The 14632-nt window shown below is 42.4% G+C and overlaps 1 protein-coding gene across 1 annotated transcript; it reads right to left on the minus strand.

The window, feature by feature from the left end:
* Positions 1-3226: 3226 nt before the first annotated feature.
* LOC133128824 (G-protein coupled receptor 176-like) lies at positions 3227-6950 on the minus strand. The gene is made up of 2 exons (XM_061242631.1): positions 6649-6950; positions 3227-4870 (listed from the first exon to the last, which is right to left on the minus strand). Exons 1-2 carry the CDS (start codon positions 6948-6950, stop codon positions 3760-3762), a joined length of 1413 nt encoding a protein of 470 aa, XP_061098615.1. The 3' UTR covers positions 3227-3759.
* Between the last annotated feature and the right edge of the window lie 7682 nt (positions 6951-14632).

Consider the following 14632-nt stretch of genomic DNA (forward strand, 5'->3'; position numbering starts at 1 on the left):
GAAAAAGTAAAAAAAAAAAATCTCAAGATTACTAAATAGTAAATATACTTATTTCAGCACAAATATAGCAGATGTATTATTAGTGTTTTGATTTAAATTAATATTATTGCAGTACAAGTAGCGTCTTAAGGGTACATTGATGTCTTGTCACTTGTTTGCATCTTTTTATTGTAAGTTTCTATTACTCATTTATCTGCAGTACTTGCCATCATAATGTAATTAGAAGGACAGTTCATTTTGCAACCACTGCTGGCTGAGCCATGCGGGGAATTAAATATGAAATTATTTAAATACAGGCCCATCTTTCATGAATACATAGTCTGCTTAAAAAAATACATAGGACAGAGGTATGGGTAAATGCTGTTGCCATTGTGATTTTTGTCTATTGTAATCTCTCTACCTCTTCTTCAGAGTTCAGACATTACAGAATGAATTATGTGGAAGTAGGCAGATTTATAATATTCATATTTAGTCTTATAAAATAATCACATACCTCCTGGAATGAATTGCCTGTTATTACATGCCATTGTACATTACATTACATTACATTATTGGCATTTGGCAATTATGTAATTTCCCTGACAAAAGTTTTCAATTTAAAAATTGTATACTATTTTCTAAATTATATACATGCCTTTCCTTTTTAATTTTTTTAAGTGATGGTAAGTTTTATTTTCTTATTTAACCTGTGTCCATAACAGACCTTCTCGCTCAGAATACCACACAACTGGGACCAATGATTGGGTGGGATGCTGAATTATGTGGGTTTCCACCAGCTTTGACGGAGATTCTTCCAGGACCAGGTAACTTCAGTGTCAAGTGCAGACACCGCCGTTCCTAGATCAATCAATGCTACATCGCTGTTTTTCAGACGAGTAAAAGGTAAGTACAAGTGGTCGCAGCTGTAGGCTGGGTAGAACTGCATCTTGGTTTAATTCAGTCAGGCTGTGGGGAATGTGCAGAAGCTTCACAAAGAAAAATGAACCTCTCATCCTTATTCCAAGCTCAGACACACCTGGGTGATGAAGCCCCCCCCAAATTATCCAAGACTAATGACTAAGAAAAATTCCCTATCAGCATACTAATAGATTTTAAATATTTGTAGGTTTGCATTGTGTTTTCACAATAAAAACTAGTGAATCAATTATGGGTGAAGCAGTGGGCAATAGTATTTGCAGATATAGATTCACATAATTGAAATGTCATTTTGATTAAGAGGCACTACATAATTAATATTATTCCGCTGATTGGACATGGCTGTCAACAGAAACTAGAGATACCGGCCTTCTGCAACTCATTCTCATATCTGCATAAATGGTAATAAGAAAGTCACTCTCAGTATTTTGGTTTAAGGCGGGGACCCAGTCCTCTGACCATCCTGTGCTCATCACTGACAGAACCAGTTGTGGCACACTAACTTGTGGTGTACACAAGAGCCAATGGTCAGCTATCACTGTATGAATAAAACGGGCCTGATCCAGGTACACTGATCTGTCTCAGGGTCTCTGTACCTTCACCAATTTTGCGGCCTCCATGACATTTTACTATTTCATGCTATAGTAGCATGTACCACAGTATGTACCATAAATGTACCATAGCCAGGTCCATAGCTTACCACCAACTGTGTCCATAGACATGACAAATGTGGGCTCCATGAAATTGTTGATGATCGGAAGAACATAAACCATACTGCTGTCAATTTGGTCGCATCTTCATTCACTCATATTTTAAATGACCAAATGAGACCAAATTTGAAAGTTTTGGTCAGACCGGGCATCGGCATGTTTGAGTTTATCTCAGTAATTCTGGAGCCCACTGCAAATACCATGGTACAATTTTAAATATGTTAAGTTGCTTTGTGTGAACAAATTATGCAGGGCTGCTTTTAACGCCATAACCATCTTCTGGTAAATTGCTTTCACCATTACATAATTGCAGAGGGATCTCATAACAAACAATGAGGAATCAGTTCAGTTCAGTTCAATCAATACTCGCTGTGCAGCAGATTGATCAGTTGTTGCCAAGCAACGTTGCTTGGGCCACTAGGACCATTTAAAGACTTCAGCAATGAAAAGCACAAACAAGTAATGGAATACCAAAAACCAACCAACCTATCATCAGGCTGCATAGTCTGTTTTTGAATTCAAAACTCAACATCTCGATTGTCATAATGCATGCATTTAAGACAAATGAATGTTTAGTTTCATTACATTACATTATTGGCATTTTGCAGACGCTCTTATCCAGAGCGACGTACAGTTGATTAGACTAAGCAGGAGACAATCCTCCCCTGGAGCAATGCAGGGTTAAGGGCCTTGCTCAAGGGCCCAACGGCTGTGCAGATCTTATTGTGGCTACACCGGTATTAGAACCACCAACCTTGTGTGTCCCACTCATTCACCTTAACCACTACGCTACAGCCCGCCAGGGATGTTTATTGGTATACTGTACGATCAACATCTTGTTTTAAGAACTTCCACCTGTTCAGCACTTGTTCTTTACTGACAAATGGAGGAAATAATTTATGTTTCTTCCTGAAGTGAAATTTGCAGTAATTTATCTTTTCCAGAGTGATTACTCTCTTCCTGTTGTGGCTTCAGGATAGTGATATTGCGACCAAGTCATAAGTCAGTGGGATACATGCCATATGACTGAATTCCTGGCTGACCTGGACTTCAGTTGACTCTTAGAATGCTAAATCTGAAGACCAGTTTTGCTGATCATTACAGAATGCAGGCCGTCTAAAAAATGCATTTTTTGTAGCCTGCATTTCTTGAAGCACATCCATTGAACACTAGCTTATCTTTTTTGATATATTTTCTGCTTAAGGAACCACAAATATATTTTTTTGCCCTGGACTTTTTACTTTTGGATTCCACAATGAATAGCTTTGCATTTTAACAGCAGCTGGTTTAATTAGATTTAATTGGATGTCTGTGTCAAAAGCTTCAGCTGGTTTATCAACAGCTTAAGCTACAACATTTAGTAAAAGAAATGCCATTGGATTTGATATATCACTTGGAGCAATGCCACCAACAAAGAATACACGAGGTTAAAGTTTGAACCATGCTGCTCATCTGGGACCCTTTGTTACTGCTCTGGATGGAACAAGTTTAGCACACTCAACTTGTTTAGCACAAGTTTAGCACACTCAAAGCACCACTGGAAATGCCCTGGAGTTTGGAAAGAAACTGACAGGAAATAGTGGATATTGATTTCTGTACAGGTTGTTGATGAGCAAAGGTTATACAGTACAAGTCGATTGGCACTTAGTAACATGTTAACAAGGAAAAAGAATGAAATAAATGAATAGATGAGTGGAAAGGATGATAAAGGATACCATACTGTCATAGTTAATAGTCTGAATTCATGGAGTGGCTGTTCAGAACATGTAGCCTGTGGAGGAAAGAGAGATTGATCATTTCATTTGATATGACTAAAAACTAAAAGTTTCAAGTTGACACTTGGTAGCATGGTTTGGAAACCAATGATGATTTTGAGTTGCAAAGCAAAGCTGGCTAAAATGTTTCTGTCCCAAAGTCTGTTGAAGTTCAACTCTGTTGCTTCACAAAGGTCACATGAAGGCAGGTATGTTGGCTAATCATTAAGTTTCTCTCGTGCCAGTGCAAGGTCCGCTGGAGTTGACGCGGTCCACTGCTGTTGGCCTGACCAGTTGATACGGTAAGTGGTCATGTTCATCAAGTCTGGGTGCTGGGAGTGGGCGCTGGGTGTGGATATTGTCGGGAGGAGGTTGCTACTTCAGGACACTTCTGGGGGGAAGGTGCTAACCTTGTTGTTTCTGCTGATCCTGCGCTCTGGCTTCCCCATAGTCTGCTTGGTCTGGATCAGCTCCTCGGGGGTGGTCCCCAGCGGGGGGAGCAGCCTCTTTTTGCTACTCCTGGTCTCTGAGAGCCACTGTGGGGGCAGCTCGAACGGCCCGTAGCCCGCCTGCCCGCCATACCTGTCCCCCCCTGCCTCCGGGCCCGAAACCGGGGCCACCTGGGCGGCAGAGTTGGCACAGCCATACAGCGGAGGTACCATGGGCACGAGGGCCACCCCCGACACCTGCTGCGGTTCTTCCCCACTCCCCCTGGACCCGGCTGGTGTGGCGTGGTCCTCCTGGTCCTCCTCACTGTGCCTGAAGATCTGCTGCTGCCCAACGTGGAACATCTCCAAGAGCTGACTGCCGGACCGGGCCCCGGCCCCAGCCCCGGCCGCGTCCCCGTCCCCGGCCGCGTCCCCGTCCCCCACCTCATTACGCCGGCTGCAGTGGCGGTACGTCCACACCAGGGCGCCCAGCAGGCTCCTGCGCACGGGGCGGTTGAGGGTGAGGAACAGCACAGGGCTGGAAAGCAGTGAGACCTTGGGCAGCCAGACGGCGGTGAGCAGCAGGGAGATGGGCGGGTCACGAGGGCCGCCCGGGGCGCAGCGGTACACCAGCAGGGCGGCGTACGGCAAGCCACAGGCCATGAAGGCCAGAACCGTGCAGAGCAGGGTGGCGAGGAGCTCGGCCTCACGCCGTGACACATAGGGGATGGACGTGCCGTTCCGGGGCGTCCGCAGGGCTGCGACTACCGCTTTCTTCTTCTGGCTGGTGCTCAGCGCGTGCCTGATCAGCGCGAGGAAGAAGAAGATGGCGGCCAGGGGAAGAACCACAGTGGTGAGGTTGTAGATGATGGTGTAGACCAGATTCCCTGAGGGGGAGCTCTGGGTGTCCATGCACACGGACACGGAGTAGACATCTACCACGTTGCTCAAGGCGAACACGGGCAAACTGGCCACCACGCCGTGCAGCCAGATGTAGATTACCAGGCCTCGGGACTTGGTGTCTGATATCTTCCTCTCCAATGGGTATAGAACAGAGTAGTACCTGGTGTGAGAAAAACAATGCATTGTTTGTGTTGGCAATGAATCACCATGGCATTCCTGTCAATATAGATTACTCTTAACCAAAAGGATACAGGCGTGAATAACAAAATTAGAAAAGATTATTTATTTTTATTTTTTTGAGTCAACACAGCAGTCTACCAGGAGATTTTTGAGCACTTCCGTCTGCTTACAAGCTTTATGGAGATGCTGACTTCCTTTTCCAGCAGGACTTGGCACCTGCCCACAGTGCCAAATCTACTAGTATCTACTTTGCTGACCATGTGCTTGATTGGCCAGCCAACCTGCCTGACCTGAACAGAGGAACTCTTGTCGTGACCTTGTCAAGAGGAAGATGAGACAACAGACCCAACAATACAGATGAGCTGAAGGCCACAATCAAAGCAACCTGGGCTTCCATAACACCTCAGCAGTGCCACGGGCTGATTGCCTCCAAGTATTGAGTGCATAAATAAACATACTTTTCAGAAGGTTGACATTTCTGTATTATAAATCCTTTTCTTATATATAAATCCTTATGTAATATTCTAATATTTTGAGATACTGGATTTTTCACGAGCTGTAAGCCGTAATCATCAAGATTAAAACAAAAAAGGCTTGAAATATTTCACTTTATGTGTAATGAATCTAAAATATATTAACGTTTCACTTTTTGAATTAAATTACAGGAAAAAAAAAACTTCTCCACAATATTTAAACTTTTTTGAGATGCACCTGTAATCATTCATTCAGCCCTTAGGATATATTAAAATATTTTAATGATATACTCAGGATTTATTCTGTCATAGTAGCCACACTTGACAGACCCTGTGTCTACTAACAACTCTGACAAAAACAAAAGCCTTTATTGTTCCTGTGACAGTAGACCATGAGGGTAATCGGATGTATAAATGGATGGTGTGGAACCAAGGCTGCACAGGGTTTTGTTCAAATATTCAAGGCTGTCTGGAATTAGCAAACTGAAGTGCTGTTTGATTTGAGTGAGAGCATTGCTGCTCCTGACTGGTGAATAAGATGTTCAGCCATAGAGCCAGAGCTTAACCTTGGAACAAACAAATGACCTCTGAAAGGGAAGCAGCCTACATACTATATTTCACAGTTGGTGTTTATGCTAGTCACTTTTTTCAAATTAAAACATCCTTAGCAGTGCAGAAATAGACACTCTCTGTGGAGATAGCATTCTCTCTAATAAAAGTATGATTTCTTAGACCACAGGGCAAGTTAATATTTCAACCATATTGGGAGAGTGGGGGTGGTAAATCAGGAGGGAGAGGAACCAGAACAGAGAGCAAGTAACGTGCAGCTTGGCCACCTGGTGCTTGTAAAGAGGGGACCACAAGGCGACCAGAACTGGCAGACCAGAGTGGTCTAGCTGACGTCTAGGGAGCAATCAGAGTCTGGATGTACAGTGGGGCAGTCCCTTTAGCAGCCTGGAATGCCAACACTTGCACCTTGAAACGGATGCATGCAGCAATTGGCAGCCATTAGAGGGCGAAGAAAACTGGGGTGACATGATGGAAGGCATAATTACAGTGTGAGAGCATAGCATCCACCAGGTGCTGGAGATTAGAGAGGTTTGGTGTGCGTCTGTGTGTGTGTGTGTGTGTGTGTGTGCGTGCTTCAATGTGTGTGAATGTGTGTGTGTCTGGTAGCTGGCCCTGCCTGTTCATCGTGAATAGGGTAGACCTGGTGTGTGTGAGTTTAGTATAACCGATAGCTGGTCCGATCTGTCCACGATGTCAGAAGCAGAGGTGAGCCTACCTATCCACTGCGAGGGCGGTGAAGGTGAGGATGGTGACAGAGCAGAAGAGCTTGTGGAGGAACTTGATGACCTTGCAGAGGAGCAGGGGGAGAAGGCTCCAGCAGCACAGCGAGCCAGCGCTCAGGGCCATGTCCGAGGGCAGGCACACCAGGCACACGCACACAAGAGAACATGCCAGGTTCCTCACCAAGCAGTTGGTGACAGGCTTTATTATAGTGGTGCGACAGGTGAACCATAGCACCGTGCTGTTAGCTGGAGGGAAGACAAAGGCTCTGTCATCTGTCCTGTCATCAAATCCCATACAAAATAGAAGGAAACTACAGAAGGCAACATGTGTGTGTGTGTGTGTGTATGCTGACATGTTTAGTTGCATTTATTGTATTTAAATGCATCAAAGAAAATGTATCATATTCTAAAAGTTAATCTGTGTTAATTCCTTATTGTTAAAAAGCCTTCTGCTTGCTTCATTCAAACATTTTTTAAACAGCTTGAACTGAATTTTCCAATAAAATGTGGAGTACCTACTCTGTGATTAAATGAACAACGTATGAACCCTGTGGCTAGGGTTCTTTCCGGTGATTGCCCACAGCACAGCCCCTTCATGTTCCATACATTGCACTTTAACGTTCAGGTAACAGAGCACTCCATCAAGTGTGCATCTGCTTTCTCCAACTGTACTGAACATCACCCGAACAACCATGTAAGCAGGGGTTGTGTCAAGAGGCTCACCATTAGTTCAATGTCACGGTCACAGCCTTCAGAGAGCCTCCTTTTCCACTCTGAGCATTATCAGTGAACTGCAGCCGAGCTTTTATAGGGTGCCTTGGTTACCACAGCTTGGTCTGACTGATATATCCACAGCATCGATCTTTCCACACACAAAGTACCCAGTTATGTGTGCAGTGACAGTACAACAAAGTATGCCTGACATGAGGTATCAGCAGCTGAGATACCCAGCGTTTTCATAGCGCTTAGGCTATGTTGCAGAAAACATATGTTTTTGGCTGTAGTGGAAGACTGTTGGGTTATCTCTTTTTATTTTCTGGTTTTTATTTTTTACAAATACAGAAGGATTCACAAAATGATTAGTTGCTACATAATGCATTACAATTATTGTAAATAATCAGTAATTGAACAATGATACTCCAATCTTTTCAAAGTTCAGTTGCAAAGTTGCTGTTTTTAAAATCTGCATTATTTCATATTTTATAGCAGGAGTTCCAATCTAGGATCTGGGGACATGCCTGGGTCTATGAAAGAACATGTTTTCTTGCCAGATTTTCCCCTTTTAAACAGTCCTGGATATAATTTGTTCAGACCTGCCATCATTGTTGCCATTCTTACAATATTTTACATGTACAATAATTTGAGGATGAATATTTCATGAAAGCTTTGTGTTTTATATGGGTTTTGAGGATGAGGACCCTCAACTACGTTAGAAGGTCAGATTTTCTTCAAATAACCTTGGAATCTAATGAAAAGCACTATTGACTAAGCAATTTTGCATGTTGATTGCGACATTTTGCGTTGTATTTATGAACCAGTGTAATTGGAATTGAGGCACAGTGGGAGTATGCATACAATCACCCCAGTTCCAATGAGGCAGTGACAAAAGCTATAGCTAAGGCACATGTACACTTCTTGAGGCCATTTTTGACATATTTTATCACTAATATTTAAAATAACGCACCAATATTTTCTGTTTACTTGGAAATGTGACCGAATCCCATGTAAATATGCCAATGTTGTTCAATTAATCATACAAATTATTTTAACATGTAAAAATATATAAATTTACAATAAGGTATCTATGCAGGTAAAGTTTACATAACATGATCACCTGAAAGTACACATAGCTAACACCTTACGAGTAAACACAATTATGTGCACACTTACCTAAGAGTGAGCCAATGAAGATAAAAACCTGCACGCTGGTGGTGAAGTTCCTGTACGTTTGCTCCTGACTGTAGTGTCGAGTCTGCAAATGCATCATTTCCTGCTCTGTCATGTCCCTCTGAGCCGTCGACGTATTATGGTAATCAAGGATGATGTTGGCTGGCGTGAAATGAACATTTGAACTTCCAGAGTTGGAGCTCCAACTCCCTGAGCTATCATTTTCATTATAAAGTCCCATGATTTAGGGTTTTAAATGTGCCCTTACCAGAAGGTTAATAACCACTTGGCAATGTTATTTAATTTTATGAAATTATATTATTTTATTGCTTTAAAAAAAATCATTCATTCAATCAATCAATCATTAAAAAAAAAAAAAATCTATTGCAGAATGATTTACTATTTTAATTGTTTTGTCAAAATAATACCACGAAGAGGAGCTTTGTTAAGTGAAATGGTGGCCATTACTTTTTTCTTTCTTTCGTTTTGCTCTACTGCATCACTGTCCGTTCACTACTAGTCCATATGTAAGCAGACTTCAGAGAGAATACAATTAAAAACAGCAAATTAAGTCATTTTACTTTTCCGCGGCTCCCTCACTTCCTTCGTAGTCCAATCCTTCCCTTAACAATCTACTTAACCAGCGAAGACAGATGAAACCCTTCTAGCGCTGAAAGACCTTTTCGACGTCCAAGCCCGATTTCCAAGTCAAGCCTCTGTGGTGTATATGAAATCAGTGTCAAAACCCCATACGCCGGATTGAAAAAACACTACCTAACATAATTCACAAGCAGACTTACTTTATATTTCACATAACAGCATCGCATGGTAAACGTGTAGGCAGGTCGTTATCTAGAAAATCCATTATTACATTGAAGAAATAGTAAAAGCTACTGTATCAATCACGAAAACGTCTTTAATTCAATTTGTATCTAAAGGGTGAATACTCTGATAATGTTACCATTCCGCCTAAACATCAGTGGAGTAACAGATGGAGATCATCGGGTACATACCTTTTCCTGGAGTTCATTAATGAACTGTTGCTATCTGGTATTATCAATACGAATCTGCAGCGGAATCCCTTTCTCTCTATATATGCAGAACCTTGATGCTCGTGTTTCCCGTCCTACTTTGCTAATAAACCGGCAGTTAGTGTAAAATTCCTCATTGCGTCGGCAACAGTCTGGGTTTTCTTATGTGTATAGCCTACTGCTCGTGCCACAGTGTGGAGGTGTAGCCGAGATGTCGCAAGGATCAGGTCTTAGAACTGCACTGTGTGTATTCCCTCCTTTGGGGACACCGGAGTGAGTTGGTGGTTTAGCAGGCTTCTTGGAAAATATAAAAGAGAGAGAGAGAGAGAGAGAGAGAGAGAGAGAGAGAGAGAGAGAGAGAGGATAGGCATAATTAAGACATTTTTAAATTAGGCTATGCCATAAACAGAATTTCACAGCAAGACATTTCATCTGACACGACCAAAACACAACTTATATTCATCTCTTTACTTACATTCCCAATATTTATCCCAATTATTTCGAGTGAATGAAAAACATTTTCAAATGCTCTGTGTGCTATTCTCCTAACACACAGTCAATAGCACAAAACAAAGATCACACTCAAAGGAGAAATTCCTCTCAGCAAACTGAGCTTGCCTGACCAATCCCAAGTTATACTGTAGGCTGTTTTGCATTTCAGCAGGTCCTTGCTATGAAGTGTAAACATACCCATCACATTCTGCAACTAGAGAAAGCAGAGAAGATGTGCAAGGTAATACTTAAAGGAGCACTGTCAGGCTTGTTTCAGCTGAGATTATTTGGATTAAATGCTTAAATACTGTGTGTAGGCATTTTTAAAATCACTGTCAGTGTAGCCGTTTCCTAAATATTGTGCAAAACATCTAAGGGCAAACACGATCTGTGACGTCACTGGACGTGTTTGGCTTGAATCTCCAGCCTGTGTTTCCCAGAAGGTAACGGGCGCTGAAACTCCACCCTTGAAAGCAGACACTGATTTATCGGGCGGCCACCCATCCAGGCGATCACATGACACTCCCATGCAAATATGGTAAGGTTAGCATACAAATATCATGCAACCTGATTTATAAATTTCCAACTGAGGGAATACAAACCTAGTTGCAAGCATTATGAGCATTGTGTTATGTAAGACGCCAAAGTCATGATCTCATAACGTTGCCTTTTCGGCGAACATTTTCTTACCAGAACACTACGAAAAGACGGCAGGTTCTGTTACATTTGTCAGTCAGCTTTCCAAAACAGTGCACGAGAACACTGAACTGTTACGCGTTATAGTCACAGACGGTGGGAAGCATAAACAGTGTTGTGGTTTCAGGTTGTCTGTTGTTGCAATTCCTCTCTTGACCGTTAGGAGTCCAAAATGACCTATTGTACCTTTAATGACCCCTGCCAGTCCGAGGTGGACGTTAAAGGGTTTTTACATACTCTGTGGACTATTCGTCTCTCCATCGTGAATTAAAACCGACCACTTTGTCATGCATTATTCCTTACATAACTACTTTGGGAGCTAGCTACCCAATGAATACATTAAGCAAGATTGTTGAATTTCTGTTGCTACTAACATTGCTTATTAAGCGAAAAATTAAGGCAAGAAAAACAGTGTCCCATGCCTCTTCTTGAGACACGTAGTACACAGCTGTACTCCTTTAGATTGTCCGGTTAGAGGTGTATTAGGAGGCATAAGTGTATGGAAGTGTATGCAAGCTAGAGTTTTGAATTATGGTCATTGTTGCTGTCAAGGTGTTTCCTGAAAAATGCTGGAATTCTATTCCAGAGGTCCACCTGCGCCTCAGCATGAGCACTGGGGTCACCCCCAAACGCCACCACAGCATTGCCAATGGCAACATGCAACCCAGTGGCACAATGTAGCATGTAGGGGACCTCCAGTAAGTGTCCTGCCTTTGGGTAAACCACCACCTCAGCAACATCTTTCCCATGATCCTTTAGTCGCTTCATCATCTGCTCTGCATAAGAGCAGCTTTTCCAGTTTCTATCATCCCCTGATACAGCAAACAGGAACTTGCACTTGGCTTGCTCTATGAGGATGAGGGATCCCTGGTTCTCCAGGGCCATGGGAAATTGCTAATATCCAGCAACCCAGACACTCTGGCTCTCACTTTATTCGGATCTGAGAGAAGGGGTGGGATGACCATGCCCCTGTAATGCAGGGGGATCATTGTGTTAGCATTGCAACCATTGACACAGACTGTGGCTGAGACAGGAAAGAGGCTATGGACAGTGCCAAATCGCCATTCTTTGAGATGGACAGTGTGCCAACTCCAGGTGCTTTGACCTACAAAGCGAAAAGTAGACAGCATTAAAACTAGGGCTTTTGTCCTTCAGCGTGAAATGTATGCAGCATTAAAACTAGGGGTGCAACAGTAAAGAAATAAAAGTCACAGTTCATCTGGGTTCACAGTTTTCATGTCACGGTTTTAGCGGTTCTGTACATTTCTGTACTGCCACAAAAGTAACATTTCTCCCTTCTTACTTAATGACTCAAAAATAATGCAATGAAAAGCTACAAAATGTCACATACACAGAGCGTACACTTGTCTGCTACAATAAGTCACATTGTGTTTCAGGTGATCAAAAGGATTTACGTAAAAACATTGTAAACAAACGTAAACATTGTCCAATGTTTCAATTGTAGCCTATTTTAGTTTACTCATTAAAAGTGCATTTTATTTTTATCCCTGGATAGCATGCCATTATTATTATACTTTCTGAAAGTGCACTTTACCATCACTATACTGAAAAGTGTACTGTAGTGTACTTATAAAAAGTATACTTTGGTTCTCAAAAAGTTCTCAAGCAAGTACCCCAAATCACATACGGCAGTGGTATAAAAAGTACTTTCATTTCGCTGGATAGCATGCAACCCACCTGAATGTGTGGTTTATAAAATACCTAATATTTCTATGTGGCCAGTTGGACAACGCATCTTAAATTGAGATTTTTCCTGTATGTTTATTGATCTGAATAACCACACGTATTTGACGTATTGTAAAATGAAATTGCCAGTTCTACCACTTAGTAATAACTGTCTTGCACAGTGAGTTACTTCATTCTGCTTTCTGATCCTAGGTTATTGATGTATAGCCTGTACTGAATCCAGAGTAGAGGTGCTACACATAATACTAGTATACTTTATATCTATGGTCTATTTGAATTTCACTTCCCTAAATTGTATTGTAGTATACTTATGAGAACTGCTTTTTTTTTTAATCCTGGAAAATTAGGCAAAATGCTTTTTCTTTTCTTTTTTTTCTAATTACTTACTCAAAGTATAGAATCAATTAAATTAAAGTATACTTTCAGCCAGTATACTGTTGTAAAACCCCACGCTAACCCAACGACGGAATTTAGCAAGGGCTGAAGGTATCAGCGTGCTCATCCTTCTGGTGTTGCTGAAAGAATACTAATAGGGTTAAAAATTAGTGGCCCCTATGCGGAGATTCTAGATCAGCCAATAAATAAACCACGATACAAAGACAGGAGTACCACTCTGCCTTCCGCTCTTTACTGGTCCGGGCTGACCAAGAATCCTCACAATAGGGCCAATAGATTCACCTTCGTTTATCTGACTCCATTTTAGAATAATAATTTAGATTAGTTATCCACATTTAGTGGATGTCGTATTTATCCTGTACTGAGATTTACTCTCCGAACAGCGGCTGGTACCGCCGCATGTCACATTGCGCGTTATGTGCACGTCTCACGAACTGACTAGATATCTATAGTCATCACAGAGGTCGCAGGAATAGCTACTCTTGGGTATATCTGTTTACAGCCTAGGGACCCAAGCAGACCAACCTAGCTACGGCTGTGCTCGACATGAATGAACTACCACGCGGAGGCGATGGATTTACCATCATAGGTCTACGGGTGCTATACGCCGTGATACATTAAGCGTAAATATTCATCCTCCCTAGACAAGTTCCAGGGGGTAAACCAAGCATTCCCTGTATAACTTTGAGTGTCAGTAAGCGAAACCACACAGATCAAGTTTTAACAATTTATTTTACCAGGCAGGTTACATACGTAATTACACACTAGTTCCAAATCAAAAAACATTACAATGGAAACCAAATTACGGAGTCTTAAAAGTCATACCTGGTAATAAAAGCTACATACGGGAGTCTGGCTACAGACACCCTGTACATAGAAATTACGTGCACTGTGTGCACGGGAGGCTGATTGCATTCTCCCAGATTGCTTAGTTTACTGTCCTTAAATCCAAAATCTGGCCTTTGATGTTAACCCTAAAAATGGGTCACCCATCTGTAATTTGGAGCCACGCCTCCCCAGGAAACGCAGGGGGGTTGAGGCACATGGCTTTCACTGGGGCAGAGCTCCACACAGTTTCTCTCTGGTTCCTGGTTGGTTATGATGTCCAGGGCTTGCTGTTGCAGAAATAAAACCATTGCACCAGTCGCACTGAAACAATCAGAATAATACCAAACATGAATCTTATCTAAACTGACTTTGTCATGAAACATCCAGTGCTGTACACATCATTTAGTGACTGAGTAAAGAGGGAGAGAGCAATAAAGGGGGGTTCAGGAGAAGGTCAGGGCCTAGCAGGAAGTATTTCCTCCCAACCTCTCTGTGCCGTAAAGAATGTTGCCCCGTCGTAACGAGTTTCACGGCTGGAGGCCTGAGTCTTCCCCCACAGGCTCCTGCCCGTATGGGTGCGGAGATAGTGGGAGTTAATGGTGCATGCTCCTGGGTTAAATTACTTTACAGCCACAAGTGCGAAAAACAAAAAACATCCAGTGAGTGGCAGTTCTGCAAACAAAAACGCCTTATTCATGAGAGGTGAACAGAGAATGACAGGTTCGAGCTGACAGAAAGGCTACGGTAACTCAGTACAATTGACCACTCTGTACAATTGTGGTGAGCAGAAATGCACAACATGTCGAACCTTGAGGCGGATGGACTACAAAAGCAGAATACCACGTTGGGTTCCACTACTGTCAGCCAAGAACATTAAGCTGAAGCTGCAGTGGGCACAAGCTCACCAAAACTGGAAAAGCCTGGTTTGATGAATCTGAGG

This window comes from Conger conger, chromosome 5 (assembly GCF_963514075.1).
Source record: "Conger conger chromosome 5, fConCon1.1, whole genome shotgun sequence".
NCBI lineage: Eukaryota > Metazoa > Chordata > Actinopteri > Anguilliformes > Congridae > Conger > Conger conger.